Source organism: Phyllostomus hastatus, unplaced genomic scaffold (assembly GCF_019186645.2).
Source record: "Phyllostomus hastatus isolate PE091 unplaced genomic scaffold, TTU_PhHast_1.1 phas_scaffold_93, whole genome shotgun sequence".
In the NCBI taxonomy this organism is placed as follows: Eukaryota; Metazoa; Chordata; class Mammalia; order Chiroptera; family Phyllostomidae; genus Phyllostomus; species Phyllostomus hastatus.
In genome coordinates, this window is record NW_025334042.1 from 31307766 (window position 1) to 31319911 (window position 12146).

The 12146-nt window shown below is 39.5% G+C and overlaps 1 protein-coding gene across 2 annotated transcripts in view; it reads left to right on the forward strand.

Annotated features, from left to right (window-relative positions):
* PKP2 (plakophilin 2) overlaps positions 1-12146 on the forward strand; it is an 85395-nt gene that overhangs the window by 58613 nt on the left and 14636 nt on the right. For both annotated transcript variants that reach the window (XM_045829687.1, XM_045829686.1), the window contains exons 7-8: positions 10258-10375; positions 11465-11629. In XM_045829687.1, coding sequence (XP_045685643.1) covers positions 10258-10375; positions 11465-11629 — 283 coding nt within the window. The remainder of the gene's footprint in view (positions 1-10257; positions 10376-11464; positions 11630-12146) is intronic.

Here is a 12146-nt window from a genome sequence, read left to right on the forward strand (position 1 = left end):
CCGAAAGCTGGTTGTTAAAAATTTATCAGTAAACTGCAGGCACTGGGTTTCTATTAGTTAATTATTTTAACAGCAAAATGTGGATAGTTAAGGATATAGGCATATTTTTCCATATACATCCCTTTTCAAAGAAAAAACAAGTCCTTTGTTTTCTTGGAAGGTACTATAAAGCTTCAGCATCATCCTCTCTTTTTTTTGAGTGGAGAAAACCTAAAATACCTCATTTTATTAAAAAATATTTTCATTTACTTGGGGCAAGAAGTGTAACAGTTAAAATAATTTGATAATTTATTGCAGTCAGTAGGATACTCTTCCAGATATTTCAGATTTCAAAGGACTTCTGTGACAATCATGGAATCGTAAATTACCAAAAAAGCACTAGCTGCCTCTTTTGAATGTACACCTCTCCCACACACACTCTCCTTGTGAGCCCCTGCTTTTCTATTTCTGATGAGTAATTGCTTGGGAATTGGTGTGACATGGCTGTCAAGTGCGTGCACTCTACCTCACTGACTGTCACGCTTGGAAAACCTTTGGATGTGCCATAAATAAAACAAATGGTTGTTAAAGGTATGTCCAAAATTTCTACCAAACATTTATTATTGTTGATTCCTCCATATCATTCTCATGGCTTCATTCTTCCCTTTTCTTTTCTCCCTTCTTTCTTTCTCTTCCCTCCTCTTCCCTAAGTCTTTATTCTCTTAAAGAAGAGGTAGAAATGCCCTGGCTGGGTGGCTCAGTTGGCTGGAGCGTCCTCCTGTGCACCAAAAGGTTGTGGGTTCCATCCTCGGTCGGGGCTGGTACCCAGGTCAGGGTGTGTGCGGGAGGCAACCAATCCGTGCTTCTCTCTCACATCGATGTTTCTCTCTGTCTCCCCTCCTCTCCTTCTCTCCCCCATCCTCTCTCTCTAAAATCAATAAATATATCTTCTGGTGAGAATTATAAAAAGAAGAAAAAGAAAGTGGAAACAATTTAGAGGTCAGAAATCAATGTGCCTCCAGGGGACTGGCAGGCACTTAAGTGGACAGACCACGACCACCAGACCAAGCCCCCACCAGGCCATGGGGAATGGTGGGGGCTCTCAAACCAGACAGGGGGAAAAAATGCTTATCCCCAAAGAGCAGTGAGATTCAAGGTTCTGAAAACACTTCGGGCCAAACACAAATACATCTGGGCAGCCTGTGATAGTGGTCTCATTCTTCAGTTGAAGAAATTAAGTGCCAGTGACTCTTCCACAAATATAGAAATTTGAGAAAGGCAACTAGTCCAGCCCTCTTGGGATTTTACCACTTGGTCTGTTTTTCCTCTTGCTCTTATCCCTTCCTCTCACTGTCTCTTGAGTGCCTGTTATATCCAGAGCACTTTTTAAACTACTGAAATTTCTTTGCCCTGAAGGAACTCTAGGGTTAGTGGGAGAGATAGGCACCAGAAGAGATAATCACATTACATTGGGTAACATAAAAGAAGTGTGGAAGGACTTAGGGAAGCATTGAATTGTTTAACTGAAGCTGCCCAGGAGTTTTGGTGGGAAGATGTTGACTTGAGAGTCACACTTATGGAGCTGTTGGAGAATTGAGTAGGTATTTGAGTGTTTCATTCCCTAGCTCCTCGTTCTGTTAGCATCAGCCCTGTCATTTTTCAATAGTGGTCATATTGAGAGAGGATTATAAAACTGCCGCCTTAATCTTCTCACCACAATATGATAACAACTGTTCCTGCCTTGTAAAAACCACCCCAGAATTTGCCATTATGTTTAGGGTAATAGGAAAAAATGATCAAACTATAGAGTGCATTACAAAACACACTGCTTTTTCTTATTTACATTGTGCACCTATGTATGCCAATTAAAGCGGAAAAGCAATTGGTAATACGTGTTTTCCTACAATTGACTTAACCTTCGCTTTTCCCCACATGTGTCATGGTATGGTAAATGTGTTTTGATAAATGTATAACAGTTATATGTACTAAAATTTTTAATTGTCTTAGAAGAAATTTTCACTGTTGTGTATCACTATAAACCTATCTGGGGGAGGGGGGCAGGTAATACTCAGAAGAATCAAACTTACCTTTAAAAAGAAAAGCTACATTCCTAATTAACCATGGGGTTAGCAGAATTTCCCCATGTAAAATTGTAATGTTTTTTAATTACATCTGTCTGCTCCACAAATGTTGTTATTATACCGAATTTCACTTTTTTATGCTGATCTGGATATCAAACTTCAGAACTTTACTGAATGTGCATTTTCTTAATTATCCATTTTAATTCTATTTCCTTTTGCTCATCCGTTATTCTGAATACTCATGACAGAAAAGGATTTTTTTTGTTTGTTTAGCCTTGTACATAATCCTAAATTACTATTTAGCTAATTAAAAAGATACTTAATATAATGAGGGTCTAATTCCCCTAATATCAAAAAAAAAAATTTTTCTGTAAGGATATAGACCTGAGATCCAGAATTTACTTGCTTACAATATTTGTAGTTATTTACTTCTGATAAATTATGTAACGTGAAACTAAGCTGACAGTGTAAACCTGATAGAAGTATTTACATGGTTCAGCCTGGAAAGTGACTCTTCAGAAATGCAAAGACAATTGAATCATCAGCTTCAACTTCAGTTGCATAGTTATTTAAACTCCTTATATTTGATATATAAACATAAATAGTGGAATTGGCAATGTTTCTAGTAATGTTACACTGTAAGTCATAACCTCATTTTATAAATTAGGTATTTTACATATACAAATGTGGTTTAATGAACTAAATTATTTTGTAAATGTCTAAGTAAATTTAAGGCAATACTTAAATAAGTAAATAAGATCTTGATTTTTAACAATGATGTTTGTATAAGCTAAGGCTCAAGGGTTTTAGGTCATTATTTTGAAATCTCTCAACAATAATTAAATTAGTGAAGCAAACAAATCAAATAATCAGCCCTGGCTGGAGTGTCTCAGTGCATTGAGCATCTTCCTACAAAGCCAAAGGTCACAGGTTTGATTCCCAGTCAGGACACATGCCTGGGGTGCAGACCAGGTCCCCAGTAGGGGAGGCAACCACAAATTGATGTTTCTCTCCCTCTCTCTTTCCCTCCTTCCCCCTCTCTAAAAACAAATAAATAATATATTTTTTAAAAAACTTATACTTTGCAGAAAATACATGGCATTTCTGTTTCCTAAAGAAACTATTGTTAACTATCAGTCCATAAATATTGGCTGTCTAGTTTGGGCCTGGGATAATTATTTTAAAAAATACATGAATAGGGAAAATATGGAGGAAAAAGAACCAGCAAAAGAGACCAAAGAATTATTTTTTATTGAGACGGCTGTACTTGCTTGTCTTTCTTCATCATTTAGTTTCTGAGTTGTCTTGAACAGAAAGAGAAAGTCCCAAGAATGACTTTGTCAGCAATTTTTAAAAGCTTTTTCATGTTTAAAAATAATTGTGTGTAGCTTACAATTTAAGATAGTATTTTATTGACTTCCAGCAAGATGGAGGCATAGGTGGACACACCGTACCTCCACACACAACCAAGATTAGAACAACAACAATTTAGAGACAGAATAAAACCCAGAACTGATAGAGAATTTATCTGAATGGAAGTCAGACAGCCAAGAAGTTGAAGTAGACTCATCATCGAGACGGGTAGGAGGGGCGGAGAGGAGCAGCCGGGCGCAGGTCGCAGCCGCGGAGAGCGGAGAACAGTGGGCACATAGGGCAACCAGGAGTGCGTGGGGCATCCGGGGCTCACAGGATCGCAGCGAGCGGTAGCTGGCGGACCCAGTGAGGCGGCGATTGTTGACCGGGACAGAGCGCGCAGCCCAGGATCCCAGAGAAGGGACGGAGGTCCCAGGAGAGCGGAGCTACCGCCATTGTTCCCGCCCCCGCCTACAATGTCACAATCTAGCGACTGGGGTGCCTGGCCCCGGTGAACACCTAAGGCTCTGCCCCTCACCGTAACAGGAGCGACTGGACAAAGGAGAGGGAGAGAGAGACATGTCTCAAACAGAAAAACAGATAAATGCCCCAGGGCTTATCCTTTTGAGCAACCAAGAGACAGCCACTCTATCAGATGCACAGTTCAAAACACTGGTGATCAGGAAGCTCACAGAATTGGTTGATTTTGGGCACAAGTTACATGAAAAAAATGCAGGTTACCATAAAAGAGATGAAGGAAGATGCACGGAGAACCAATAGTGATGGGAAGGAAAATGGGACTCAAAACAATAGAGTGGACCAGAAGGAAGAAAAAAAAAACAAACAGGAAAGAATGAAGAAATAAGAATTCAAAAAAAAACAAGGAGAAGCTTAGGAACTTCCAGGACATCTTTAAACGTTCCAACATCCGAATTATAGGGGCACCAGAAGGGGAAGAGGAAAAGCAACAGATTGAGCACATATTTGAACAAATAATAAAGGAGAACTTCCCCATTCTGGCAAAGGAAATAGACTTCCAGGAAATCCAGGAAGCTCAGAGAGCCCCAAAGAAGTTGGACCCAAGAAGAAACACACCAAGGCACATCATAATTACATTAGCCAAGGTAAAAATGAAGGAGAGAATCCTAGAATCAGCAAGAGATAAGGGGACAGTCACCTACAAAGGAGTTCCCATCAGACTGTCAGCTGATTTCTCCAAAGAGACCTTACAGGCAAGAAGGGGCTGGAAATAAATATTCCAAGTCATGAAAGACAAGGACCTACATCCCAGATTGCTCTATCCAGCAAAGCTCTCATTTAGAATGGAAGGGCAGATAAAGTGCTTTTCAGATAAGGTCAAGTTAAAGGAGTTCATCATCACCAAGCCCTTATTTTATGAAATGCTAAAGGGACTTATCTAAGAAAAGAAGATAAAGAAAAAACAAGTATAGTAAAAGGACAGCAAACTCACAATTATTAACAACCACACCTAAAGCAAAACCAAAAGAAACTAAGCGAACAACTAGAACAGGAACAGAATCACAGAAATGGAGGGCACATGGAGGGTTAGCAACAGGGGAGTGGGAGGAAGAGAGAGGGGAAAAGGTACAGAGAATAAGTAGCATAGAATGTAGGTTGAAAATAGATAGGGGGAGGGTAAGAATAGTATGGGAAATGTAGAAACTAAAGAACTTAAAAGTATGACACATGGACATGACTAAAGGGGGGGATATGGGTGGGAGAGGGTGTACAGGGTGGAGGGGAGTGAAGGGAAAATGGGACAACTGTAATAGCATAATCAATAAAATATATTAAAAAATAAACTTGCCAACTCACTGCTAAATTTTAAAAAGATAGTATTTTATTAACTATATCTTATGACACTGAAACTCTTTTTAAAAAAAAAAAAAAAACCCGAAAGCTATCATCATAGTCAGAACTATTAAAATTTTTTAATCCATCATTAGTTAAAAAACGAGTGATTTGACATATTCAGGTAAAGCCACTGATGACTTTCTTGCTGTCCTGTGGTTAGAATCTGTCCCCGTCATGAGGTGCAGGCCACTGCACTGCTCCGCTCCAGGTCTGCAGCATCTCCATCAGTTCTGGTCTGGTAACTAGACACCTCCTTTAGGGGTCAAGAATGTCGACTCCAGTTCCAGGGGCTTCTGCGCATATTTTAGAAACTCATTGGCTGTTTATAATTTTTTGAAGTGGAATTTGGCACTCTACCTTGAACAGCCTGCTCAATCAAGGGGAAATGACTGTTGCCTACCAACCAGATGATTACTGGCTGCATCGACTACTCAGAACACTTTTGGAAGACCCAAAAAATGCAGAAAAGCAGAACTAAAGGATTTCAAGGATAGATTTTCTCCTTTATGTTCTGGTTTCTTGATGTGTAACAGATGCTGACATATCTTTGTTCAGTTAATGTTCCTTGTTTTGGAAGGAACAAAACGTGTAGGTTGTAGAGCTTTGTTCTGTCTCCCACTGTTGCTTCTGTTCACAGATACAACAGTTGACTGGCTGATGTCTGCGGATACCCTCAGGATCTGATGTTGACTTCAGAATAACAGACAAGCCCTTCTTTGGGCAGAAACTTTCCTTGCTCCACCAGTTCAAATGAGGCTTCTCTTTTGTTCTGTGCAACCACTGCTGCTTTCTCTGGGTTAATCACAGACAAGGCCCAACTGTCTGAGACGTATCAGCTGAGAGTTAAATGAGAGCCCAGACCTAAATCTCAAATAACGAGAGGAAGAAGGATGCCTCCTTATCATCCAGTGTCTTATCAAGTGCCTCTTGAGTCTTAGAATGGACTCACCAAGTCTTTATGGACTGGTACTACTGCACCATTTACAACACATGATATCAGGAAGCCTAAGATTGTGGGTGAACAGGAAGACGCACCCACAGTTTTTAAAAACCTATTGAGGTGATCACTGTCTCAGTGTCCTGGTTAGAACTTTAAGACTGGCCCCATAGGCAGCAGGTCTTGAATACAATGCACACATGTACACATATTGCATATTAGTAAGAAACTGCCCCATTATCTGCAGAAATGGTTCCATTAAAAAAAAATCTTTGCCTCTTAAAATGACTTATTTTGTTGGCAAAGTGTCTTAAAAAGATTCACTCCAACTCTATTATTGTCTGCTATTTTCATGTCCTGGAAATAATTACACCCTTTCACTTTAAACATTTCATATCAACACATCATTTTGCCAGGCCAGCTGGCCATCCTCTGAGTTTGGGCTCTCAGTGCTGGCAAGCTGGCTGACCGACAGCATACCTGCCCGTAGCCAGGCACACACAGCCCTTTTATGGAAGCACCAGTAAAGTCCTGTTAGAAGCAGATAATTCTGATTTTAAACAGAGTTACAGGTCAGGATTCTGAATGAGATTTTAGCAAGCTTTATTGTCAGGAATTTTGTGAAAATTACAGAGCATGGTATTTGTAAAACTCCTGCAATAGTGTCTAGTACACACTGAAATTGCAGCTACTTTTATCATTTGACATTGTCCATCCTTTGGTGTGCCATATGAAATTTAAGGTTTAGTCACACTGTTCTTAATCTCAACAAAGACATACCATTCTTTCTTTTAATTCTAGTAAGGTCTAGAGTGTCTGATTCTCTTTTCTCCTTTTCATTGTGACTTTCAGGAATGAGTGAAATTAGTGGCCGGGGGGCGGGGGGCGGGGGGGGGTCATGAATTACTGATTTGCTTTCAGATAAAACACCTGAATCCTAAGTACACAAAGTTCTGTTCAGAGATGTACAGAGTTCAGAGTCTATTTTTCCCATCGCTTACAAGTCATATTACCAGAGAAATTCTCCTTAATATCAAACACAAGATACAGTTCAAGCTGGTATGCTCTCCTTCAGGCCCAGCAGAGGTAAAGAGCTCCAAAATAATTCTGCCTTTATCTGAAAAGTTGTTTTATCTTTTCCACCTCTACTTCCTGGGGCGGAGGGTGGTAGGGGGAGGAGGGCGGAGGGACGAAAACAAACTCTTAACTCCCAGCCTAAGGACCTGGTTTTAAAATTTAAACTTCAGAATGTGATAGTTTTAGAATGCGATAGTTTTAGAATGCAATACAGTTTTAGTTTCCTAAAAGGTACCCACATATTTACTCAGATTCCTTTTGGCTTATACCAGCCTAAAAAACTCGTCATGTAATCTAATTCAAACAGTAGTAACTAAGTTAAACATTTCCAGTATATTCATTGATAACTCAAATATTTATCAAGTAACTACTCTGTTTGCTCCTCCTCTTTTACGTTTCAACAAGATAATTGTTTTGATATATTTTGTTCATAGTTTTGAGATATTTTTCCATATTAAGCCTCTATTGGGCTATACATAGCAAACAATTATAGGTAACTATTTCTCAGGATTCAGAAGATGCATTGTAAAATTTTGGATCAGTTCTGCCTAACATTAGCCATGTTAATTCTCTGATTCCCACAAACTGAAGTATTAGCTGTGGAAAAGATGCTTTAAGATGGATATATTATTTTCTAATAACTATTGTTGGTACAACAATAAATTCTTTTCTGACCAGTGACTTCTATTCATAGATGCAGTGCTGTGAAGTGATACACCCTTATCATTCATATTTCTGGGTGGTTGAGTAAGGGAGGAACTATCTTTGATATTTACTGAAGCAGTGGGGTTCCATGCACTTTCTGTCAGCAAAGGTATCAACTGCCAGAAAGCCCTGATAAGTCCCATTTCAAGCAAGCAGAGTCTGGATAATACCAAACTACCAGACAGCAGTTAGTGTGTGTGAACTGTCAGTCCTGCCAAACTGAATCACCACTCTCCCTCAAAATAAACACCCTGAAGTTAAACAAAGCTAAGTCACCCTCCTGGAAGGTATGTAGTGGGTTTAGCTAGTGAGAAAGACCAACCTTTGATTTGTCAGAGCCATCTTAAGCCACAGCCATTTTTTCAAGCCAGAGGTTAACAAGGTCAAAGGGAAACTTTAAAACATGACAGCGTTGTCTTGGAATTGAGGACATATGCTATCTGCTAAACAAACAGCAGGCTGACTGAATGTTAGGTGAGTGTCGCTCCACTCCAGAGCCGCCCAGGACACAGAATGAAGAAGGGCTCTCCTGTCCTGACCTGCACACTAACTCGCTGTCACCTGGAAAAGAAACCGAAAGTCTCTGGACCTCAGTTTTTCCGTGTGTAAATTAAGGAGACGGGTCAGAGAGTAGATGGAGGATCTTGGTTCAAATGAACTTCTTGAGGAAAAAAATGTCCTAAAATCGGTTTCATTAACAGTTTATGAACCTTTTCATTGCCTTCTTTTTTTAATGTACAAAGTGCCAAAATTGTTCAGGCACAGTAAAAATTAAGTAAGGAAGTGAATCTTTAATTAGCATGGCTAAATGAGAACCAAAGTCACAGAAGGGATTTTGTTAAAATAAAAAACTGGTTGTAACAGTTCAGCAACACTTCAGTTATTAGAATATCCTTAGTTTTAGGTGTGTTAGTCTTATCTCTTCAACTATTAGGTCGAATAATGAAATTGCATTTTTGCGGTTTAAAAAGTCAAGTATCATCAGTTGCGACCTATAGACGTGAGTGGGAGCAGAGTATAGAGCGTGTGCCCTCGTTCCCTTTAGCTCTTGCTACAATGCTGGGCACGTTTGTTCTTCGGTAGTGTGTACTGAAGTAGTGTTTGGGAGCGGAAAGTCTTTTTGAAATCACTTAGTTCAGTATGGTATTTTTTAATGAAAAAATAAGACCCCAAAAGTTCTCAGCATTGTCATTCTTTCAGTGTTTAGAATGACACTGAGACATTATGAATATTCCTTTATTGTGCTTTGAACATTCTACCTACCAGAAAGGGAACCAGTCTGATAAATTTTATAGGAATTGTTCTTAGCAGTTGAAGTTAGCAAAAGGCATTGTGCTTGGAGGGCGGGGGGGGATTCTTGTTGACAAAGATGTTAACATTTGGGGGTGAAAATATTTTAAAATGGCTAATGCTAACAAGAAAAACTTAATTCAAAGGAACATGGTAATAATAATACCTGAATATAAGCATGATCTGAATCGGAAGCATGATCCCCGACTGCATTACTTTATTCAATAAGCTTCCGTTCTCTGTAAGGAAACAGCTTCCACTTGTAGATTTAGTTACTGTTTATAGAAAGGTGTCATGGCTTAGCAAAATTAGAAATAGACTAAGTGCAGGGATATTTATAGGTCATGTTTTTGACTTAGATCTAACACACTCTGAAACCCTGCATTTTTTGTGTCACCTCTCTGCCATTTTAAGTATAGAATCATCACATTTTAGAGCATGTGGTTTAGTATTTGTCAATAACAGTTTACAGTGAAACCTACAAAATCCTCACATAATGCAGTACAACACCCTATCTTTATGAATGAGGAAACTGAGGCCAGATGGATTTTAGTAACTTTTTGTACATTGCAGTTAAGTCACAGAACAAGGTGGGACTTGGCTACACAGTGTATGTTGTCATTTGTTCTGTTAATTGCAAAACCTTCACTTCATAGTTATACCCTCCCAAAAATGGGGTGACAATTAAGGAAATAATGCTATGATATTGTTGCTTAGAATGAAGTAGACAGGAGACTTTTAATGATGGTGTTATGTTATATGAATATATTTAGAAGATGTGTCCAAATTTAATTGACTGTCGAGCAATTGATGTAAACCCCAGGACTAGTCTGTCACACCTTGACAAATCTGCCAGTTTTCTAAGCCCTTGGGAAACAGCATCAAGTAAACTTTGAAACAGAGGCCTATTGGATACATGGCCTAAGTCCTATGGTTTTGTGTTTTTGTTTTTCCTGATAGAAATATGAGTTCAGCTGGCCCCGACGGGAGGAAGGTGATGAGAAGCTGTGATGGACTCATTGACTCACTGGTCCATTATGTCCGAGGAACCATTGCAGATTACCAGCCAGATGACAAGGTAATGCAAGAGTTAAGTATTTTACGTAGTGAATTATTTTATCTTACTATGACTCTTCAGAGTGTTCTTGAAGTAGCTGTTTGGGTTTAGCTTTATTCATGAACTCATTTACTGAGCTTAAGATTTCCCCTACATGCTTAGGAATAATAAAATCTACTCAGTCCCATTTTTCTATTTTCCAGACCTAAATTTCCAACTATTTGTTTAACAACTCTATGTAGATATTTGAAAGGAGCCCAAATGTTACATGATCAGCAGTAAACTTAAATTCATCTCTTGCTTTGTCCCCAAATTTGCTCCTTCTCTTTGCAGTCTTTGTTAATGATTACCACCATCCACCAAATAAAAATAGAAATTTGAATAATCTCAAGCTACCTCCCCTCACATCACACATCTACTGAGCCACAAATCATGTCCATTCTACCTCTGAAATGCGCTTTGGTTTATCTACTCCTCTCTAGTGCTACCTCTGTGGTCCTAGTTTGTGCACCTTGCATACTGATTATTGCAATCGACTCCTGATTGGTCTCTACAGACAATGTCACTTCCTGTTTTCCAATTCCACGTGGCTACTAAGTTATGTACTTAAAATACAGAATCATTCTGAACACACTCTTTAAAAAGTAAACTAGAAAGCCTCTACAGTGTTTTAAGAAATTCAGCCTCTATGCCCTAGCTGGTGTGGCTTAGCAGATAGAGTGCCGGCCTGCGAACCAAAGGGTCACCGGTTCAATTCCCAGTCAGGGCACATGCCTGGGTTGCAGGCCAGGTACCCAGTTGGGAGCATGTGAGAGGCGACTGATCACTATCTCTCACGCATCCACATTTCTCTCCCTCTCTTTCTCCCTCCTTTCCCCTCTCTCTAAAACTAAATAAATAAATTTTTTAGAAAAATTCAGCCTCTACTCCTTAGCATTGTGCTCATGAGCATTTATGATCTAGCCTTAGCCTTCCTAGCCACGCTCATTCTGCTCCCCAGGCTCTCTGCAGTCTAAGCACCCAGTAAACCTTGTAATGAAGTCCTTTGATATCTCACTAGCAAAGGCAATCTCTATGGATATGATCGATATTCATGTCTTGTTTTCTCAGGCCACAGAAAACTGTGTGTGTATTCTCCATAACCTCTCCTACCAGCTGGAGGCAGAGCTCCCAGAGAAATATTCTCAGACTGTCTATATTCAAAACCGGAATATCCAGACTGACAACAACAAAAGTATTGGGTGTTTTGGCAATCGAAGCAGGAAAGTTAAAGAGGTATCTTGGGAGGGTTTTGAAAGAAAAAGTGTTCGTGTGTGCATATTTCTGAGTACTTAGTGTGCAGGAGTGGGCAAAAGTAGATCTACAGTTGTGAGTACATGAAGCTCAGGGTTTATTCTTGTGTTATTACTTATTGATTATTGTATTATTTTCTATGTAAACAACTGTTAACTGACTTTTGCCCACTCTGTGTGTCAGGCATCATTTTGAGTTATTTTAATCCCTACTTCAATGCCACAAGGTGTGTACTGGCAATATGTGTACCTCGGTTTCCCCTTGACTGAAGGGGAAACCGAGGTACAGTAAGGTTAATCATTGCATTATTTTCCCAGAATAATTCAGCAAATTAGTAGAGGGGATGGGATTGAATTCCAGGCAGTCTGGCTCCGAATTTGCATTGTTAGTCATTAAACCATACTGCTGTATTCCCTGTAGATTAGGAAACAGGCTTAATGCCACATGGTCAGTGGTACATACATTGCCTTAACCCTGATATTCACGTTTGGACATTCTA